Genomic DNA, 23,821 nt, shown 5'->3' with positions numbered 1-23,821 from the left:
TGTTGGGTATGGTTGGGAAGATTTTAGTACAGATGCTTGATTTCTGTAAAGAAAGGCGAGAACTAGAAGAGCGTATGTGTGCCTACCAAGGCTGGGCCCAGGAAGCTGAGGTAGAACCTGTATGTTAGAGTGAACACTGGTGGTAGGGAGAGGGGCAGGACACTGCAGCAGACCTGTGTAGGAGAGGGTGCTGTGGGGAAACCCTGCCTCGACCGAAAATACCACACCCTTGTGTTGGAATGGTATGAGCTGCATAGGTGTTCCTTTTCTTTAGTGAGGACCTGGCCCCCTTGCCCCCAAAAAAACGAGAGAAAAGAAAGATACGTATTTTATACTCAAAGACATCCATACATTCAGATACCATAAACCTAATAGTGTGCGTGTGTGTGTGTGTGTGTGTGTGTGTGTGTGTATAAATTTATTTTAGTGATTAGGAAACATCAGTCTTACCAGCTGAGGTGACTTTTGTCAACACCTGTAATACCAGGATTTGAGCATAGTAACCTTGCCAGATTCAGAGGGTGGCCTCTAAAATCAAGCTCTTTGTGCAGCAGCGTTTTCTGTTGATCTGTGGAGTGTCACCAAAGAAATATCACCATGAAAATAAGAAAAACATTACATTGTTTTTTAATGTCATTTTTATTGATTCAAGTTAGTAAATGTTAGTTTTCAATAAGAGCTATTAAAATATTGTTTTTATTTTTTGCATTTGTGATCATTTTTAGCACTAGTTAAAAGTTAAAGATATATTTTATCTCCTAGCACATTAGATACATAGTAAGCAATAAGTATTTAGTACAAATTGAAACCTGATGTTTTAGTATTAGGCATCTGTCAAGTAAGGATACATAGATCTGTCGAGGCTTTCTACTTTTTCATATTTTAAAAAATTAATTAAACCTACTCTAAACACAATTTTGAGAGTATAGATCAAAAGTGGGGTCTTAACACCGAGTAGATATATGGTATAGAGAACACTGAGCTGTTCATTTTTAAGGAATTCAGTCTGGGGGTACAATGTATTACAGACTTACTGTTAAAGAAACTTGGTTGGGGACTTCCCTGGTGGTCCAGTGGTAAAGAATCCGCCTTCCAGTGCAGGGGACGCAGGTTGGATCCCTGGTTGGGAAACTAAAGATCCCATATGCCGCGGGGCAACTAAGCCCGTGTGCCACAACTACTGAGCTCGCGCGCCTCAATGAGAGAGCTTGCATACCGAAAACTACAGCGCCCACGTGCTCTGGAGCCTGCGCACCACAACTAGAGAGAAGCCCACGCGCCGCAGTGAAAGATCCCACATGACTCAACGAAAATCCTGCATGCTGCAACTAAGACCGGACGCAGAGAAAGAGAGAGGGAGGGAGGGAGGAAGGAAGGAAGAATTAAAAAAAAAAGAAACTTGGTTGGTGAGTTGTTTTGATTGGAAAAAGCTTTATATCAATTCAGGAACAGAGCAGTGATTTTTGGTAATAAATTCAGAGTTAGAGCATTACTACATTATTAGAATCATAATGAAAGACCTAGAGGTCACATATCTCCAAGCAGAACTGTAACCGGATAAAATAGTTAGAAGCCCCTTTCTTAGAGAATTTGAAAATAAGAAAGCCTACAGTCTTCCCAGCAATATGCTGTGTTGAGAAGTTGATATAAAAGTTTGTGTATGAATAAGAGTTAAATTAAGTATGTTAAGAATAGCATAGAATTTTACAGTTTACAAAGGGCTTTTCATATAACTTCACCTAATTTAAACCTCATAGCAATTTTATGAAATAGGTGATACTGTTTCCATTTTCCTGATTTATAAGCAAACAAACCTAAAGCTGAGAGTGGTTGTACAGTGAGTAAGTGGAATCAGGTTTTTTTTTGGTTTTTTTTGAGACAGTGAATGTTCTTTCTAGACATTACATCTGCCTTTTTTTAGTGGGATTTGATTATTTTGTTTGTTAGGTTTGTGGAGTTTTTATTTGTTTTTGGGTTTTTGTTATTTGAAGCTGGGAGGTCATTAGGTGTCCCAGTCGTTTGACATGTACAGTTTTCAATATAATGAACATTGGTATTTTGTGTTAGGCACTTGTCTTCTCTGGTGATAGTATTTAGAGCTGATGGGTGGTGAAAGGCATTGTACCTCAATAAACTGTTTTAGGAGTCTGTTCATATTTATGTTGCAGCAGCTGATATTTATAACTTACTAGAATTGGTCGAAATATGTTAAATCATCTTTTTATAAATTTAGCAAATAATACCTTCTTTATAATGCTATAAACTGCCTCCAAATGGTCATCACATGGTGGCTGCGTGAGTTGTCTAAGCCCCCCAAATATTTTTTAAAAGGATTCAACATGTGCTTGCCTTGTTTTTGTAGGCTATGAATATATATGTATACAACTTGTTCCTTTAGGCAGAAACCAGTCTCTTAAAATTGCTATTCAGAAAGAGACTTTTATGAAGAAGAAAGATATCAAATGAATCTTCTAATCCTTCGTAAGTTTTTTAATAATAAGTCACTACCTTTTTTAACCCTTCAGTTTTATCTTGAAATAAAATGAGTAATTGGCATTTAGAATCCTTGCCAAATAAAATTTTGTGCCTTTGTGTGTCTCTAATAAGCAGACAACAATCTGATGAAGGATGTAAAAGCTGTCACCTCCTCAATAACTTGAGTTGCAGGCTTCTTATCCTGTGAGGCACTCTTTGACATTTAGAGCCTCCCAGTTAAACCCTGGTTTTACTTATTCTTTTCCTGAACATTTTGTTTCATCAGTATAAAATTTTCTGATGTTTTCTAGCAATTCTAAGTTAATTTTTTGTTATTTAAAAATAAGTACGTATTTTCCATGGAAAAATGTGTAAATATTGATACTCTGAAAAGAAGAAAGTAAATAACCCTGAGTGCTACTGCTCAGAGATAACTAATAGCAAATTATGAAAGTGCCACCTGACCTAAACTCTAGACAGCTCAGAGTATTACTGTTTTTACAAATCTTTGTCAGTTTGATTGACAAAAATGTGTCTTCTTAAATTTACATTTCTATGACTCTCTTGAAGATAGATGTTTTTCATGTTGGTCATTCTTATTTCTTCTGTGAGTTGCTTTTTCATAATTAAAAAAAATTAATTTGTAATTAATTTGTAAGCACTCTGTAACTGTACAAATTATGTTAACCCTTTGTTGTGTATATTGTTAAGTTCTCCATGTTTTTAACCTGCTGTTGGTTTCCAGAGTTTATGAGTTGAGTTCAGCTTTGATATTATATGTTGCTACCAGTAAAATAAAATATGGCCTTTCTGTTGTTGAAAATACCCTTCAAGGTGATTCTTAATTTGAGAAAAATTATAAGGAATCATTTTTGGACACATTTTCTGATAGCCTTAAAACTAATTTAAGTACTGTTTGCAGGAAGAACTCTAATGCATACATAAGTCAGGAATTTGAGTAGGGAGATTACTTTAATATTTAAAATTACAGTGACTGTATAGTTTTAACATTTGCTTTAGTGTATAGAATAAACTTACGTGACAACAAAAGCCTTGGTCTAAATCAGTAACTTAATGATTCTGATATTTACGTAGTTCCAAAGATTTTTTAAGGTAATAAATATCTGAAAAGCCTGGGTTTGTTCATCAAAATCACACTTTCCAAATTATCTCCCCTAAACATACTACATCTGTGAAAATTTTTGGTTGACAATATCATTGTACAATAATAATGTGGAGGCTTTTCTAGCCTCCACAAATATGTTTGAAGGTATTTTACATTTTTGAAAATTATTATTTTTTAAAAAAAGGTTAGAGTATTTTGATATTACATAACATAGTATACAAGCCCTAGGGGAGAGATTGCCAATGATGTTTTAAGCCTAGTGAGATTCAACAAATATAATGAAGATTAATATTCACCCGATTACAGCCTGAAGTTAGTGATTTCACTATAACTCTGTTAAATCAGTTTTTAAAGAAGTTTTAAGAAAACTTAGGACTTTATCCATAGATAAATAATTTTTAGAAAGTATAAAGATTATGAATCTCATTGAATTGGCATAAGGAGTAGCAGTTCTTCTAACTTCCTGATCATTCCCTTCCTCAGTTTGTAAGAATGCTGAAAAGCTGCTCTAACTACAAGTTTTATAGGTACAAGGAAGAAAGGAGAAAGAAGTAAAGTTTAAATTTATTCAAGTAAACTTTTGCTTCAGAGAGAGTACCTAAAATCATGTCTAAGGCCACGTTCAAGAAAAAAGAAAAAAAATGAAAAGAGAAATTAGCCATTGAGTTAATGTAAATTGCAGTAGTGGGCTTCCCTGGTGGCGCAGTGGTTGAGAATCTGCCTGCTAATGCAGGGGACATGGGTTCGAGCCCTGGTCTGGGAAGATCCCACATGCCACGGAGCGGCTGGGCCCGTGAGCCACAACTACTGAGCCTGCGCGACTGGAGCCTGTGCCCCGCAACGGGAGGGGCCGCGATAGTGAAAGGCCCGCGCACTGCGATGAAGATTGGCCCCCACTTGCCGCAACTAGAGAAAGCCCTCGCACGAACCGAAGACCCAGCACAGCCAAAAATAAATAAATAAATAAAAATAAAAGTAGCTATAAATTGCAGTAATGATGAGCAGAGCAGAATAGGAAGGTTCACATTCACAAATCTAGACTTTTGACATTGTCTCCACCTTGCAGCCAAAGAGATGCACCGGCAGGCTTGAAAAGAAGATGGTGTTCATTGTAAAGCTGGAAAAGTCTGTTCTATTGCTAGACCCACCTCATTTGTTGTGCACGATAGAATTATTTTTTAACATCCCTGTCATAACTTTGTGGAAAGCAGAGTTACATTGCAATGTGTTTGTGTTAAGTATTAATTTGTTAAATGTAAACCTTTAAATTATACCAGAATTGCCCCTGTTTTGAGTTTCTTTATTTTTTAAATGGAGTGAGAGTCCATCCAAATTGGGAGAGTACTCTGGCCTTCTTTAACCTCCGAGAGATCCTGAACTCTCCAGTTCACTCTGTGTGATGGTTAAAAATGTATGATCATGTTGTTATGTGTCTCTTTCTAAGAACAGTATGTCCTGGATGGTTGTCCTCTCCCCCTCTAGACTCCCAACGCATCCAGGACAGAAGAGGTCTTGTTCAGCTCTGTATCCTCAGAAAGTAGTATCTAGCGTGGTGCTGAGCGCCTAGTAAGTGCTTAGCTGTTTTCATGACCAGATTACACATTTTTTTTTCATTTCTTACTTATTTGAAGTGTTTTCGAGAGGAATGCTCAGAGAATAAAACCCAGCAAGTTTTGGTACCAATTCAGAAAAAACTACTCATTTTGGAAAGAAATCTGTTTGGGGAAATTTTTTGCCCTGTGTTTAGTCGACGAAATATTTCGACTAATGTAATTTATTTTATCTAACATATATTTCCTTTATACCCAACATAATGATCCAAAACATTTTATGATCTCTACAGCTGCAGTAAGAAGAGGAGTTTGTTATTTTAAACAGAGGCTGAAGAAACTATAGAATTAGCAGACATAAGAAGAAGTGGAGAAGGTAGAGGATGGAGTTGCAGACTCTACAGGAGGCTCTTAAAGTGGAAATTCAGGTTCACCAGGTATGTTTCATTCATGGCTTCTCCCACATCATGTTATTAGTAATGGCTAAATTAGTAAACAGGCTATCTCTGATTTTTAGTAGAGCTTTTAATCGTTTTTCAGTCACTTGTCCAAGAGTCATGTTATTTGCCTTTTATTACTACTCAACAAACTCATTGGTAATATTTTCGAGAACTTTAATAAAATATTCCTGACTTCTCTTCCAGACAAAAGAACTAAAAATATTCTTTTCCATATAGCGAAGGTGTTAAAAAAAACCTCTGTTTTTTTTCTGTTCTTTGGTTCATCTGAGGGACTTTGTTCGTGTGACTTAACTTGCATGTTTTATTTGTTTATTTTTCAAAATTTATTTTATTGAAGTATAGTTGATTTACAGTGTTGTGTTAATTTCTGCTGTACATCAAAGTGATTCAGTTATGCATATATATACACGTTCTTTTTCATATTCTCTTTCATTATGGTTTATCATAGGATATTGAATATAGTTCCCTATGTTAACTTGCATATTTTAAATAACAAGGCATATTTAAATTGACTACCATGTATACTGAAGTTTTTACTCATATGTGATTTTTGGACATACCAATTTTATAAAAATTATAATTACGAAAAAACTTAATGTTTATTGTTTAAAAATCTAATTTAAATTTTAAAATTACATTTATTGACTCAAAAGGGATATAATATTCTTCCTAAAGTTATCACTCTCAATATTCACATTATTTTCCTGTATATTTAACTATTTTTTTAGCATAAAATTAATAGCTTTTATATTCATCCTTAATTATTATATAGCATTTTGTTTGTATGGTAATAAACATTTATTTATGTTTATCAGCGTTGGTTGATAGTATTTTAACATATAAAGTATGTAAGATATTTCACTCCAGTTATATTTGGAATCCTTTCCTATTAAAAAAAGTTTAAGTATTTTTTTTTTAATTTTTATTTATTTATTTATTTATTATTTTTGGCTGTGTTGGGTCTTCGTTTCTGTGCGAGGGCTTTCTCTAGTTGCGGCAAGTGGGGGCCACTCTTCATCGCGGTGCGCAGGCCTCTCACTATCGCGGCCTCTCTTGTTGCGGAGCACAGGCTCCAGATGCACAGGCTCAGTAGTTGTGGCTCACGGGCCTAGTTGCTCCGCGGCATGTGGGATTTTCCCAGACCAGGGCTCGAACCCGTGTCCCCTGCATTGGCAGGCAGATTCTCAACCACTGTGCCACCAGGGAAGCCCAGTTTAAGTATTAATAGTAGGGACTTCCCGGGTGGTCCAGTGGCTAAGACTCCACGTTTCCACTGCAGGGGGCACGGGTTTGATCCCTGGTCAGGGAACTAAGATCCCGCATGCTGTGCGGTGTGGCCAAAAAAAAAAAAAAAAAAGTTTTAACAGTAAATCCAAGTGACATGCCTTGCTTGTAAATCTGATGCTGTTATTCTGATTGGATACATGGTAACCTACATGATCACTGATCATGACAAGTTCAGGGATGCTAGAAATGACATCAAAGTAAGCACTGGCTATTAGGCTGAGGCCAAAGTCAGATTGTACATTTGACTAAATATTGGGGCAGAAGCCACCCCTTCATCATTTCCAGTTAGGGAAACTAGGGCTGAAATTGAGCTTACTGTATAGAAGGTGTGTCCTGAAACTACCTGGTATTGCTGTGGTAGAAGTATACTTTTGTTCTTTATGGACCGCGATGATTTAAAAAGTAGTGACGTACACGTGGTTGATATTGAATGAATGTTTATATAATAATGGCCTGTGATGGGCATCTCATCTTTTTTGGGAAATTGCCTTTTTGATTATTCTTATGCAGATTTTTTTAACTTTTGGAGTAGTTTTACTCTACATGGAACAGAGAATAGTATAAATAGTATAGTATAAAGCAGAGGTTAGCAGACTTTTTGCAAAGGGCCAGAGGGTATTTTATACTATGGGCATCATTTATGGCCTCTGTCACAAAAACACACAGAGCAGCCATAGACAGTGTATAAATGGATGGGTGTGACTGTGTCCCAGTAAAACTTTATTTACAAAGGCAGGGTGCCTGTGGGCTGTAGTTTGCCAGCCCTTGGCTTAAACTATATCCTCATGAAAAATTGCTGCGTTCTTACAATAGAAAGTAACTTCACTTTGATAACACACAACGTCACCTTGAAGTCACTAGGGATTTGGATGGTCTAGTTAAGTTGCCCAGCTTGTTCTGTCCTGCCTCTAATGGTCTGAAATGCAGCTTGCTTGATTATAGGTAGAAAAGTTGGCTTATTTATTTCCTCTAGAGGTAGAGACTTACTTTGGTTATCAGTTTTTAAATTTCAGTGTCGTGGAGGAAAACCTTTTTCAGCTTTAAAAAGGCAACTTTAGTATAGTACTCCACTCTCTGGTGACAAAAGCAGAAAGGAAAATGAAGGACTTTTTTCATTGAAGAATGTGGCTAGCCTTTAGGCTGCATTAGTAAAAATGTATATGTATAAAACCTTATGTTTCTATTTCATTGAGTTCTTGGAATGTGTGTTATTACCATTTTGTAGATTAAGACCAGGATAAAGAAGAGTTACCACTGTCATATATGAAGTAGAGTATAGTAACATATACCTTGCATATTTGGAGGTCATATGGTTGGCAATCTCAGCTATCCAGAATGTATACCTTAGCACCTGAAGTAAGGTTTTTGACAAGCTAGAATAAATGTTAGAAGTCACACAAGATTATACATTTTACTCAAGGGGGATTTCTTAGGCTATTCACTCATCTCAGAATTACTTCACTGAGTGTATCACAAAGCAGCTCAGAAGTAGCAAATTGGAATTCGGGTTCAGGGGCTCTTAGAGGGAGGCATAGTAACAGTAGCAAGATTTGCTAGCTGACTGCTTGGCATTAAGGAGTAGACTGAAAAACTCAAATGCAGGCACAAGAACTCTTTAGAACACAGCAGTTTGGGGCCTTTATTGTAAGGACCTTTTTGTATTGTTTGCAGAATAGTATATTGAGGTAATCGTGCCTCTAAGTGTCATTAAATGCTGCTTTTTTTCTATTTAATAAGGCAGATAAGTATATAATATATTTTAGAAAGGTTGTATTTTACGACTAAAAACTATCATTTATTTATTTATGACCGTGCTGGGTCTTCGTTGTGGCGTGTGGGTTCTTCATGGTGGCACGCGGGCTTCTCTAGTTGTGGCGTGTGGGCTCCAGAGTGTGCGGGTTCAATAGTGCGGTGTGCAGGCTTAGTTGCCCTGCAGCTTGTGGGATCTTAGTTCCCCGACCAAGGATCAAACCCATGTCCCCTGCATTGGAAGGCGGATTCTTAACCACTGGACTACCAGGGAAGTCCCTACGACTAAAAACTTTAAAAGTGTCTTGTCACCCAAAGAGAGGGACAGATTTTTCAGTTATATGAAAAAGTCACTTGGAGAACAGCTTATTCCTAGATACTTTTAGGACTCAGCCTTCTGATATTTCCTTTATGCTTCAAATTCTTCTGTCCCTGGTTATTGTTACCTTTGGGCAGCGATGCTTTTGGAAGTTGGGTTAGGTCAGTTGACATCCATTTTTCTTTGTTTTTCATTTTTTGGACTTACGTTTTCCCTAGTAAAGGTCTTTCTTATTCAGTATTCTGGTAGTACTCTCCCTCCCACAGGAACCCAGGTAGCTAGAATTTTGCATTACTGTTCCTTCACTTCCTTACTCTCAAATACTGAGCATCACTGCTCCACTGAGTACATCCCCCCTCCCCCCACACAGAGGACAGTGGCAGAGTCACATCTGACACTAGGCTCCTTCTGTGAACCAAACCAACAGACTCGCCAAATCTGTTTGCTGTATACAAACAGGCCTGTTTTTGTATGGGAGCACCTTCTTTCCAGGACTTACTTGGGACTCTAGACAATGACAACCTTTTAAAGGGATGTTTGGCTTTTGGAGCATTCAGCTTATTTAAATTGTCTTTTAAAAGCTCCCCTCCCCCAGCCCATCTCCAGATTTGTTTAAAGGCAGGAAGCTCTTCATTTCAAATATAAAGCGATAGTTTGAATTTTTTTTTTTATTATTAAGAGGAGTGTTTCATTAACTTTTTATATAGATCACAGAAGCTTTTGGTCTGTTCTGATTGTGGTATTGCTCATTTTTTTGTGTGGACTTAAAACTCTAGATTTTGGGGGCTGAGCCTGATTAGCCGTAGTGAGTTTATATGTAAGACTGATGGCTCTTTTTCTCTTTTTATTATCAGAAACTGGTTGCTCAAATGAAACAGGATCCACAGGTAAAATACTACTTTTATTCATTTAATTTTTAAATTAAAGTAATTTAAAATAAAGTGACCATAAAATATTAAAATACAGACAATACTTAGGTTTTAGAAACTATCTCATCTGTAACAGCAATTTTTTTTAGTACATTGGTCTTCATGTTATAAGAATTAAGAAAACTCCAGTCATTCTATTATAATATAGCTATTATTTCATCTTTGTTACTGTTATTTTGCTTTTATTTTATGTTAATTGCTTTGAATATTTTGGGAAAAAAATTGAGAGTTAATACTCTTCATATAGCTTAAATTTCATTTCCACAAGCCCACTTACTCAAAATCAGGGTTTGCAAGGCTTTCTGTAATCTCAGAATTATTGAATATGGCCCAGAACCATTTTTATTTTCTCCTAGTTTATAGTATAGAACATTTAAATACTTAATCTCACTATGTTCAGAATAGAATTTTAGAATAATTTTTTAAAAGCATTTTTAAAAATTTCATTTTTGAAAGAACCCTTAGAGAGGGTTTTAAAGAACCTTATATAGTAATTCATCAGGTGTTACCTTTTCTTTAAAGTCTCATAGGGGTTTTTGGCTCAGCCATTTTATTTTCTATCCCTGAAGAGAAATCTTCCTAAAAATTTATCTTGTCTTTAATTAGTATATTTATAGTTCAGGCAGTGTCTCTTTTGCAGCAGTTAGACAGTGGGTCATAAGTATGGAGAGTATTTATCAGACATTCTCAGGATTTCTCCCTTGCATTTATTTACTCATAATCTGTTCACAGAACACCTAGACCCATTGATGGTGGGGTGTCTGTGTGTGTATATGTATATTTGTATATGTACACACACGTTTTTTTTTTTAGCTTGTTAAACATACCATACATGCCTCATTGTAAAGTTAAGTAAAATAGCTTCTTGGATTAAAGAATGGTACTGAGGCAGATTGATGTTTGGAAGTGGGAAATAATATTCATTTCTACAAATTTAGCCCCCAGTGGCTTAACTATTGTGTTTTTAACACAAACCATTGATTCTGAGAGCTGGCAGTGATATCTACTTAACTCCTGTTTGACAGTCCAACTTCTTTGAGAAGCTTCTCCATTTTAATTTTTTTAATATATATTATAATTTAAATTAGGTTTAGGCAACCAAGAGTTAGTAGACCTTAGATGAATAGATTCTTTTATATTTAATATGGTAACCTATGTTATCAGCAACTGAAATATTGTTAGAAAACTTCAACATTTCTGATATAGCTGGCAGTCATGTAACAGAGCAGTTTTAATGTGAAGAATCTGAGGGGGCAGTAAGTTGCTGGACAGTCTTGTGGGTGATCTCATTAGAGAGGTCTTATATCACATGCTGTCACAAAAAAGACCACATGGAGTAAACGTGAAGGGGAGGTTGTATGCCCCGAACCCTGTCAGAAGACCAGGAAGGATGAATTGAGAGAATTGCATGTGAAAGGACGAAGGAAAAGTAGTCTCTCATTGGGGTGCTATTCAGTCTGCTAGTGATCCTGTTACATTAAGCTTTTGAAAACTTTAATTTTGGATTTTTCTCTCATGTGAGTAAAAGACAGGCATGCTCAGTGTATCTCATTTAAAATAGTATTCTTTTCTGATTCCTAACATTTTAGAACTGAGAAGTTGCCCTGGTAGTCAGTATGTTAATTTGAATGATGTAGTGTTTAGGCAGTTGCAGCACTGACAGCTTTTCAAATCTAGGCTAAAATAACAAATGTACTCTACTAAATAAGGGAGAGGGCAAGCAGAGAAAAACCTTTTTATTTTACTGATAATGCCATTAAGCATGCAGTGTGTTCATACTTACAACTGATTAGTGGAGCTTTAGGTTTTCTGTCAACTGTTACTTCTTATGAAGAATAACTATTTTAGTAGAAAGGAGTAGTATTACAGTACAAAATGCTGAAATATAAAACTTCTTGCAATTGCAAAGGAGCTTACCCCTTTTCTAGTGTTAGCAACCTACATTTAGGATCTATGCACTAGGTGGTGGTAATATGACTACAATTTAATGCATGACAAATATGATTGGCTAAATGCTTAAGATTGCTTCATCGTTTGTAATACAGTTTGCATAAAGTCATCTTGCTACTCTTCTGTTAACAAATGAAATATCTTCCTCACAGATATTTTTTCTTTCCAATCAGAATGCTGATTTAAAGAAACAGCTTCATGAACTTCAAGCCAAAATCACAGCTTTGAGTGAGAAACAGGTAGGGGAAAAAGGAGGGGGGGCATATTTTTAACATTGTGTTCTAAAGATATGTCTGCTCGAGGCTTCTAGGAGAACTGCTATTTTTCCTCATGTGTGAAAATAAGTGTGGGCAGCCAGACTCAGTTTTAATTTTGTTTGAGAGCTGTTTATCTATTTTTATTTTTGGTTGAAATCAGTCTCTAGAGTATCCCATGGGTATATGTTACTGGCAAATATCTAAAAGCAGGGTGGCAGGCTGCTGTTAACTGTGTTAATTAAACTCTATAGTTTACCCATAGAGGATAGGGGCAGAGAAAGTTAGTGGGAGTATGTGATCCAGAATCTTATAGTTGCTGGATGTGCCTTGTTACCTGTTTTAAAGGCTTGAGATGACATTTAACTTAACGTGGAGTGGTTGTAAGTAGATTGCTCTAAGTGTAGATCTCCCATTCTGATGATTGTCATTCCTTTATGTTAATCTTTGTTAGATATTGACCTACTATTATGTGAAAAAACTTTGGTGGAGCCTTGTTAGATATATTCTATATAGGACAAAAAAAGAACATCTTGCTTTTTTTCCCAGGGACATCTGGAAAGTGTTCTTTGGAATTTCTTGTATAATGACCTCCACTTCGCCAATTCAGGCAGCTCCTGCCACCAGGTGGAGTGTGACAATTGATAGAGCTATAAGTAAATGTCTGTGGAAATCTGACAAAACATTTGTTTTCTTGTTCCTTCCCTGCCACTCTCCCTTTGGTTAAAAGGGGTGGTTTTGGAGTAGATGAATGTGTGAACCAAAATGATGAGGTGATTTGCAATTGATAGTTCATGCTAGTGATATCTTATTGAAGATTTTTAGCTATATAGTTCTCAGTTATTGATTTTTGTGTTTTTTTTTTAAACTTTTATTTAGTGAAATAATAGCAATGAGAGTAATTTATTCCTGGAGATTCCTGATTGTGTTTATATTATGTATTGTATTGTGTTTTCATTTAACTAAGGGGAGAAATAAATTTTGAGAACTATGTGGAATAGATAATGAATCATTAGTGTTTCAGAATAGAATCTTTTTCCAAGCTTAGTGAACAATTGCTTTTTTCTCCCCTCTCCTATTCTAATGCTTCTGCATTCCCCCATCTTGTCTTCTTCAGAAATAAGAGGTATTTTAGATTATGGAATTGCCAAACTAAAATTGGGAGGAGGTAACATGGTGGAGAACAATTTGTAAGGAAAAATATAAACAGAGTTTGTTAGACGTATTTGGCTCTGAAAGTGATTCATTTCTCTAAAGTCAAAATGATGTGTGTTAGTGAAAATGTTCTAGCTTTAAAATTCTGTTAGCACTGAGCCTCCTTAAAATTTCAGGGTTAGTTTGACAAGATGCCAATGAATGAGTCACTTTTGCTGAAAAATTCACGTGTTCTAGCAGGGAAGGAAGGTGAGAACTGATTAGTGGAGTAGGGGATAGGGGATGTTGTCACAAAGTTAAGACAACCTAAGGCTACATTTGGGGAAAATGGGACAACTGTAAAAAATGTACATTTATTTGAAATTTTTATGAGAACTGATGTAAAGATTTGGTTTATTTCTGTAACTTTTTATTCTTTTATTTTTTTTCTGCTAGGGACCTCACTTAATAGAACATTGCAACCATTTATGTTTAGTAAGACGTTTCATCAAGTGGCAAACTCTGTCATCTGAACTAAGTTTGGATTTTAGAACCTAGAATTTTAAAAAATGGGTGTAGCATCAGGAAAATGTTAGGTATACAAAGTAAAGAAAGCTAGTGTCAGAAACTAAAATGCAGTCTTGCAGTTTTTAAAGTATTTGCTTAACTGTTGAAACAACCTTTTTGATAGAAAAGAATACGTATCATTTTTAGGTAGGATAGTACTTGAAGGAAGCACAGCTATAAAATTCAAAAGCTGGTCCTTCCTCAGACCTATTCCCAACATGAAACACTGATACTTTGCTTAAAATAGTTTTATTTTAGAACAAACTCCTAATGCTGTATGCCCAGCTTTTTGTTTTTCCTTCTCAAAAGATCTGCTTAGCCTCTGGCAAAACTTACTGATTTTCCTTCTACTTTAATAACTGAAATCTGAATTACCTTACTCGCATGACTAATAATTTAATATTAAGTTTTTGGTTGTGAGAAAAAATTTAAATACAGAAAAGTTCAAAGAATGTCATATTCAAGAATTAACAGCTATTAACCCTTTGTCATATTTGTTTCCGTTCTTTTTCTATATGCATTTTTCTATAATCATTTTTCCAAATCCACTTGAAAACTTAATTATAGAAATAATAAAAGCATATGTTCTCTTATTATGCTTTATTAAAAAATAAAACATTGCAGATAGTCACTAATTCTAACAGTAGGCACTTATTAGTTCTTATTTGTTATTGCTACTTCAGTCTTTGATACTTATTCTGTTTCTTCCTCAAGACTAATTACAAAATGGTGCACTCTATTTCGGAAAATATAGTCTTTATTAAGCATCCTTCATGGCTAAAACTCAGTGAATTTCAATGAATTCTTGTTAGATAGTTCCAGTGCTTTCAACCTGTAATTTGAGATTTCTGAACAGAAGCTCCCCATGGCGGTTTTTGAAGTCATCTTCTTGACCCACAGGGCTTTAATTTGTGGTTGACAGGTTGTTTTCTAAATGTTAAAAATATATATATTTATTTATTTATTTGGCTGCGTCGGGTCCTAGTTGCGGCATGCAGGATCTTTAGTTGCGGCTAGTGGGATCTAGTTCCCTGACCAGGGCTCGAACCCGGGCCCCCTGCATTGGGAGCATGGAGTCTTAGCTACTGGACCACCAGGGAAGTCCTTGTGGTTGACAGTTTTAACCCAGACTTGATTAAGCTAAATAAATTATATGTTATATAGCCATTAAAAATCATGGTTTCAAAAATGTTTTAATGACATAGGAATGCACTTATGGTAAAATAAATGAAGAAGCACATGCAACTTCATATGCATTACAATCCCATTTTTGTGTGTTGTGTGTATATATGTGTGTAGGCATATAAGTGTATAAAAACAGCGTCAGTATAAAATATTGTGAAGTGATGATTTACAGGTAGTTTATTTTTTCTTTATATTCTTATATTTGCTACATTCTCCACAATAAATACGTTTCCTTTTTATAATCAGAAATAGACAAGAAACAATTATTTAAAAAAAAATTTAACACCAAAGTCTTGTCTTTTCCAGGGAGGATTAGCATTTAAAAATCTAATGACATTCTCCTTATGGTTTATGAACCACTCTAATCAGAGAATCCAACTATTTTAAACACTAGTAGTACTGAAGTGTGGAAGCAACTATTAATTTCTTTAATAGCATGTGTTCTCATTCTGCACCCCTCCCCTCTCATTTTTGACATGTATGTGTGGTCTTTTGCTTGTCACAATGGATATTCTAATATTGGAGCCAATGCACTTAGTTGCTTTAGTGCTCTGCTTTCATTCTAATTCATTCATTGTAGAAGCAATCTTAACATCCCAGTTTGTTGCTTATTCCTACTGAGATTCAGGCTTAAGCCATAGTAGTTTCATCTTTGATTTCCCCCGCCTTGAGGGGTTTGCCACCCCACCTCCCTTCACCTGGTGCTCTCCTGGCCAGGCATCAGGTAGGTTGCAGCTTAAAAGTTACTTCCTCAGAGGACCTATGCCTGAAACCCCTTCCTCCTGTCAAAACCAACAGTTTCTATTATAATCTCTCATTGAACCCTTCATCTTTCCTTCATAGCTGTGCCATTTAGGATTAGGTTCAGCTGTGGATGTCTGAAAACCCAAAATGAAAATGACTTAAACAAGGTAGAATTTTATCTGTCTCATGTGAAAGCTCTGTAGGTGTAATAAGGCTGGTGACAGTGGTTCCACAGTGCCAGGGAACCCAGGCTCCTCCTATTCTATTGCTCTGCCATTCTCAGCATGAAGCTTCCACATCATAGTCCAAAATAGCTGCTCCATCTGGTAAGAAGGGGGAAAGCAAGCCCTTTATTTTTAAGGATGTTTACTGGACGTTGCATGCCTCACTTCCAATTAGATCCCATTGGTCAGAACTTGGTCGCATGGCCCCAAGTAGGAGCAGGGAAGGCTGGGAAGTATAGTTCATTCCAGATGGCCATGGGCCGATAAAATTCAGTGACTTTAGTACTGAGCAAGAAGGGGGAAATAAATACTGGGGATAATTAGCAATTTCTACCACAATATTTTATCACTATTTGTAATTACATATATATGATTATTATTTTTTAATATCTGTCTTCCTCACTAGACTGTTAGTTTCAAGAAGTCAGGGAACATACTTATTTACTTCTTTATTCCAAGTATAGTATTTAGCATAAAATAATATTTAGCACAGAAAATCATTTGTACTTCTTAAAAGAATTATTTTATCTACCTGATCTTTTTCTCTACTTGTAGATATTTTTTAAACAGTGCATCTTGCTTTTTATACTTTTTAAACTTAAATATTATGAACATTATCATACATTTTTGTGTGTTCTTTAAGAACGTAATTCTTTTTTTTTCTTCAATTTTATTTAATTTAAGTAATTAATTTATTTTTGCTGCACTGGGTCTTAGTTGCGGCATGCGGGATCTTCATTGCGGCATGTGGGATCTTTTAGTTGCGGCATGCGGGCTCTTAATTGCGGCATGCGAACTGTTAGTTGTGGCATGCATGCGGGATCTAGTTCCCCGACCAGAGATCGCACCCGGGCCCCCTGCATTGGGAGCGTGGAGTCTTAACCCCCTGGACCACCAGGGAAGTCCCAAGAACATAATGTTTAATAGCTTTAAATATTTAATAGTCTGGCTAGATCATAACTTATTTCACTATTCAGTCTATTGTTTGATGATAGAATGTTTTCAGTTTTTTGTTGTTTATAAATGTTGCTATGATAAATTCACCCTAAATATGTGAATCTGTTCTCTCTAATTGCCCCAGGATACATTCTCAGGTGTGAGATTATTGGGTGTATTGGTCAGCTATTGCCATAACAGTTCTGCATAACAAACCAGTGTTTTATTGAGTTACAACACTAAGGGTGTATTTTCACACTGGGTCTAGATCCTCCTCATCTAGGCTGGGCTTGGCCAGGCACATCTACTTCAGTTTGTGGGTTGGTTGGCCTGCCTCAGGCTGTAGGTTGGGTTAGATCTCCTCTAAATGTGTTTTTCTGAGGCCTATCATGAAGGGGCAGCAGCTACCTGGGGCATGGTCATATCATGGTTTATCACCAGAGTGTAAGAAATAAGCCAAACTACCAGAACATGTTTTAAGCCTCTGCTGGCATCAAGTCTCATTAGCCAAAACAAACCATGTGGCCAAGCCTTGCAAAATTTCATGACAAAGGGTGTGAATGTATAATTTTATGACAGAGAGAATATGAAGAGTTGAAAGCAATAATCCATTTACCATTCTTGGTCAAAATGTATAAAAAAACTTTTACAATATTTAAAAAAAAAAAACTTTTATTACTTATTTCTAAATAGTCTCCAGAAAAGGCTGTATCAGATTAACAGCATATATGAGAGTAACAAGTCTTCCCCAAGAGATACCTTGGCGGCGGGGGGACTGGCGGGGAAGCACTTTGCTAATTTGGAAGATGGATTAATATGTATCTGATGCTTACCTGAAGGTATATTTTTCATGCCATTTGTCCATGGTACAAATATTCCATAGTATTCCATAGAATTACCTTTGATTTTGGGTTTTGTTTTTCTGTCACCCCTCCCTCTATTTTTCTTAATCCTTTTGAGACAGGTAGACCCCGTCATAGTCTTTGGTCTTTGCTCCTGGTTTGCTTTTCTGACTCTGTGTTTAAAAATCATAGTCTCTATTCCTTACAGATTGCTCAACCTAATACAAGATGAAATACTTTTCTGGGTTTAATAAATAGTTGCCGTTCATGGAACCATTCTCATTTAAAATTTGAACATATTTTAGTAAAATGGCTTCTGAAGCCTTTGGGAGAGAAGTTTCTGTTCCTGCCATAACTAATTATGTTTCTGATACATAGAACAACATAATTTAAGCTAAGTAGGTGACTTGAACAGTGGACTGGGTGTGGGGCGGGGGGACGGGGGGACACTGAGTGTTTGATTCTGTTCCTTACTCTGTCACAGACCTGTTGATAGATTTTGAGTTATTAAGTAATTTGATACGTCCGTTTCCTTAGTTATGAAATGTTTGAATAATGCCTTTTAAGAGTTAATGAACATGTATCGAGTGCACTGAATATTTTTGGAGGTAAGTTCTATTTAAATGGAAATTGTTAGCTTTGGTCCTGGTGGTTAACTTCATCTCATATGTAATACCTTCGTCTTATAAGTAAAGTACTACTTTTTTTAAGGAGCTTAGAACATTTCACATTTAACTCAGTCATGAGTACATCATTGTAATACATAAACTGGGACATGGACTATTTGTGACTTAGCCACGATTAGACAGTTAATTGTATCAGATTCACGACTAGAATCCAGATCACTGTACTATTTGTTCAGTTTTATTTAGTAAATTATATTCTTAAATTACTCTGTGGACCTTTATCACATATTTTTTGAAATAGGACATTAGGCACAATAATTACATTGCCTTTAAGCTCCATTGCCTTGGAGTCATGTAAGTAAATTAGTTCTTGTAGTTTCATATTGGTAACCTGATACATGACTGTCTCCAGCCTCTGATACCAGTAACCATAGAAAGTTACCCTCTCTCATTCGTAACCAAACTAGTGTGATTGACATGTCACATGAGAATTTAGAATTGTTATTTTCTTAGAGTTCCTTGAATTATAATGGGAATCTGACCTCATCTTTATCTAAAGTTTAGGAGTTCCTAGGATTTAATCTAGTTCATCCCTCCTGCACACTATTTATGTGAAACCATTGGTCCAAATGTTTGTTGAGTTTACTGACTCTTGTGTGCATAGGTTCCTTCTCCCTTGCATCAAATACAGGAAATGTATTATTTCAAATTCCTTCTGGTGAAATCCTGTTGTCTTATATTAAACCAAGATGAGACGAATGAAGGGCTCAGAAATACAAGGCAGGAACATAAAGGTTCTGAAGATTGAAAGGTTGTGTGCCTTTGATGTGACTGTGGTTCCCAGTGCTGCATTATCTCCTGGGTCTTTTTAACCTTTATTCTCAGAGTGCAGTTGTCTCTATGGCCGGTAGTTGTAATCTGCTAGTCAAAGATTTGATTATCTCTTTAAGATAGAAAAGCTTGATTAAGGAACTCATATTTTAATAATATTGTGCCATGTTATTGTAGGGCATTTTACCTGAATATGGTGGAGGAAATCAAGTTAAGTGGGTGACTTGTACCAAGTGCAGCAATCTGCTAGCTGAGTAGGTTAGAGTAATCTTCTTCTCAGGTCATCCTAATCATTTATTTTTGGTGCTGGTAAGTGCAGTGACTTAAAAAATTCGGTTTGAAAGTTTCAATTCTCATCATCAGGTGTTGCATGTCTTGACACTGGGCTACTAGTATCTACTGTATTTATTTCCTCTTTACTCATCTCTTACTTAACAGAGAGCAATTGCTTCAAGCTATGAAAATCTAGTCAAAGCCCAAGTTTGTAGCCCTGTGTTTAGGGACTCTTCACTTTGCCTCTTTGGAAAACGTTAATCTAATTCTTGGGTGGTAGGTGGTGTACACAACAAATGCTTAACAGGGCCTTAGCCAGTATAATTCTGACTCTACCTTTCCACTGTGTCAGTAAATTTATTTGTGCTTTTAAATAATCAGTTCCTTCTAATTTATTCCCTTCTCCCTGGGATCTGTGTTCTTTTCAAATTTCTTTATCATTCTAAGATTCTGACTCACCTGTTTATTCCATATCCATTTGTTGAAAGTTTTCTGTGGTGAAAGGCATGGTCCTAGGCCCGTGGGAGATGCTGGGAATGAAAACCTTACAGTGTTACTTCCCTGTGACTGGTCATCACCTGAAAGATGTGCAAGCTCATTAACCCTGACACCTTTGGTAACTCATTCTTGATCGCTTCTCTTGCATCCTTTCCTGCCATACATACCCCATAAGTTCCCTGATGTCACCTTTATTCACTGGACTCTCTAAAGACTTCATGCGCTTGTGCATGCTGTTCTCTACAGCTGAAATTCTCTTTCCTCTTTGCCTGGTAAATTCCTGCTTATCCTTTAAAGACCCAGTTTAAGCAAAGATCCTCTAAAGCTTCCCTTGACTTTTGTCCACACTCCAGGCAGAGTTAGAGATCCGTTTTCTGTGTACTCATGCTGTTTATGCCTACCTCTCTTATTTGTACTTATTGTGTTGTATTGTAATTATATGTTTGTAAGCTCCCTCTAGGACAGGGAGTGTGTCTTGATCATGTTTGTATCCCCAAAGCCTAGCATGGTAGATATGTAGGCAAGCATTTTTTGAATGTATTAATTCATTATGCTTTCAAGAAGCTAGTAGTCTAGTAAGGTGGCCCAGTATGTTTAAAGTCCATACTAAGACATTTTACCATTAAAAGGAGATTTCCATTCAAATACTTAAATTCCCCCTTTTTTTGGGAAAAAATATTCTCAATATTGTTTCCTACTTAATGCTTTAAGAACATTCAATGACGTTATTACCTCTGTTCCAGTTCGGAGCAGCTTTATCATAGTTCCAGGAAAGGAAAACTTTTATGAAGTGGAGTAGCATAAACTAGTAAATGAGCATGGGTCCAGCAGTCTGGAAACGTAATATATCTAGAAACAGTGTCCTCTGCATCATTGCTACATCACTTACCTCTTTCTGCAGTACCTCTTTAGGTTTCTTTTCCTGATCTTATAAAACATGCTTACATCCCTGCTATTGTTTTAAACAACAACAAAATTCCTTCCTTTGTTTCTTAATTTCTTTCTGCCATTGTCCTATCTCTCTCTACCCTCCATCCCTTCATTATTAAACTTATTAAATTATTAAATATTATTCAACTCAGGCTCTATTTGATATTACATTTGTTTTTCTTTTTTTTTAGTCCTGTATCAGCCCCACTGCAATCAGTTTCCATCTTCATTCTACTCTGTTGAGCTCACGGAAACTTCCAGTAACATAATTGCCAAATCTAAAGGAAGTTTTTCACACTTCATCTCACTTGCACTAACTGTAGCATTTCATATTAATGACCACTTTCTTCTTCAGAAAACCAAGAATCTTCCTTTCCTGGTTCTCCTTTTACCTCTTTGAATGCACCTACTCAGTTTCCTTCTCAGGCAGTTGTTCCTCAGCCTACCCTTTAAAAACTAATATTCTGTAGGTATTTTATCCTTGTCTTCCTTTTCATCTTGCTCTATTTTTCCCCTGTAGGTGATATCCTGCCTTAAACCACCACTGAATGCCACTGACCTCCAAATCTTTATTCCTCTTCTCCTCTCTTACCTGAGGTCCAGACAGATGTGCATTTTCAGCTTCTGCCTACTGGATGTCCCAAAGCTCTGTATTCTCCAAACAGAAGCCTATATCCATCCCTCTTCAAATTCTACTTCTCCTTCTTTCCCTTTGTGGTTTGTGATACCCCATTCATCCAGTGGCCAGGCAGAAGCATGGAAATGATCATGGACTTCTTTCTCACTCTCCCTTGGTCTCTCATCCATAATTACAAAGTCCTGTTTATTCAGGCTCCTCAGCATTACCCATACCCTCCTACTCCCTTTCCATGGCATTGCCTTGCATCCAGTTACTATCTCTTACGATTCAACCTTTCCGCTATTTTCAGGATGATCTAAAGTAAAACCCTTGTATGTTACTTTCCTGCTTGAGATCCTTCAGTCTGTAGCTCACCTTCCCTTGTACTGTAGAGAAAAGTCCAGACTCCTTATGATGGCTCAGAAAACCCCTCATTATCTTGTCCATGCCTGCCTCTTCACTGAACTCATACATACCTTTTCCTCCAGACTTCCACATACTTAATTTTCTTGGTTATGCTCCATTGTTTCTTTGACCTGGGATGTTCTTTCCCATATTCTTTGCTTAGAGCAAACCTGGAGTTACCTTCTACCCTTTGACCCAGTAAGCTAATTTTTAGGGCATTATAGTTCAGAAATAGCCACACAAAAATTGAAAACAACTACAAATAAATCAGGGTGCAATTAGCAAGTAATACATAAGAGCTGTATATGCATATTATGAGGTGCTTAACTGAATAGAAAGATGAATGGAAGGTGAAAAAAGCAAATTATAAACAGACGTACAATATGATTCATTATTTAAAATACAAAATATTTAAAAACCATGTTTGTATATATGCATTCATGGTCACTTATACTTGGAAATGCATGGGAAAACTCTAGACTATCTAGAATTATTTACGTGGAGCTGTTAACAGTGATTACCTCTAAGAAGTGGGATTCAAAAGAGGTGACTGAGGAAGCTGGCACTTTTAACTTTGTATATTCTTTTTAAATTTGTTTTTAAAATATTGAAGTATAGTATAAATACAAAAAACTACACATATATGTATATATTTATATATATGTACATACGGCTCAAATATATTTTTACAAACTGAAACACCCAGGTAACCAGCACCCGTATCAGTATCAGAACATTACCATCACCACAGAAACTGTTACGTGCTTTCTTCAACTCACTACTGCCCTCCACCAGAGAAACCACTATTGTGACTTCTAACAGCCTAGGTTAATTTTGCCTATATGAAATTAAATAGGGTGTACTATTTAATGTCTGGCTTATTTTGTTGAACATAATGTTTATGAGGTTATATCTGTTTCTTTGGAACTGTTTTTTAAAAACTTTAAAAAATAATTATAGAGTCACAGGAAGTTGTCTTTTGAAATTTTAAATCACTAAAGAATAAAAGTTTGTCATCTCCTGGATATACCCACCCTAAAGTCTCTTGGCATTGTTAAATGTGTCCTCTTGTGAATTGATAGTTCGTTGCTCTGTTGCTTTTATCACATTTCACTAGTTATTTGTTTGTATGCTTATCTCCCTTCCAGATTGTGAGTCCCTCAGTACTGTGTTCCTTTCATCCTTAAAATCCTGTGTATACCTAGTGCTTCACACACAGTGATACTTAAACAACACTTGTCAAAGAAAAGCAGTACATTCTAGTCTGTGTGTTCTAGTCTGTGTGTATTTACTCGTCTTGCCTGTTGAATTTCTCTGAACTGATTTCCTCATCTGTAATATGGGCATTATAATTGCATCAGTTCCTATACTTTTAGCTGCACGTAACTGAGCATCCAACTAAAAGTGGCTAAAATAATAAGTGGATTTACTGATTCACCTAATAAGTTGCTAGAGTTTTCCAGTTCAGCATCTCAGCAACACCATCATAACACATGTTCTGGTCATCTTTCTGCTCTCTCACTCTTAGTGAGTCAGCAAACATTGCTTGTTGTCACAGGATTGCTGCTGCAGCTCCAGGCTTTACATCCTCCCGGATCTTCTTATATGTCTCTTCTTAAGAGCAAGGAAAAACTTAATTAGAAGTCCTTCAACAGACTTTGCATCTCATCGACTACAGTTTTGTCACATGCCAATGTCTAAAGTAGTGACTGGCAGGAATAGTGGGTCCAAGACTGATTTATATCCTGGAGCTGAGGATTCGCCTCTCAAACATTTGGACACTAGATACACAAACGAAATTAGTTTTTGTTAGCAAGGAAACAGAAGAGATGGAGAATAATGGATTTGAAAAGGCAATCAACAAAGTCTCTCTCCATCTATAACAGTTTTCTCTACTAATGTAAGTT

The 23,821-nt window shown here is 36.3% G+C and overlaps 1 protein-coding gene across 13 annotated transcripts in view; it reads left to right on the top strand.

Moving 5' to 3' along the window:
• The window catches only part of PHF21A (PHD finger protein 21A), a 191,373-nt gene that overhangs the window by 34,272 nt on the left and 133,280 nt on the right, over nucleotides 1-23,821 (top strand). For all 13 annotated transcript variants that reach the window (XM_068554476.1, XM_068554480.1, XM_068554481.1 and 10 more), the window contains 3 exons: nucleotides 5,445-5,588; nucleotides 9,822-9,854; nucleotides 12,020-12,085. In XM_068554476.1, coding sequence (XP_068410577.1) covers nucleotides 5,535-5,588; nucleotides 9,822-9,854; nucleotides 12,020-12,085 — 153 coding nt within the window. In that variant the 5' untranslated portion in view covers nucleotides 5,445-5,534. The remainder of the gene's footprint in view (nucleotides 1-5,444; nucleotides 5,589-9,821; nucleotides 9,855-12,019; nucleotides 12,086-23,821) is intronic.

The sequence above is a fragment of the Eschrichtius robustus genome, chromosome 11, assembly GCF_028021215.1.
Source record: "Eschrichtius robustus isolate mEscRob2 chromosome 11, mEscRob2.pri, whole genome shotgun sequence".
Taxonomy (NCBI): Eukaryota; Metazoa; Chordata; class Mammalia; order Artiodactyla; family Eschrichtiidae; genus Eschrichtius; species Eschrichtius robustus.
Note: the sequence above shows the minus strand (reverse complement) of the source record. Positions and strands in the feature narration are given on the sequence as shown.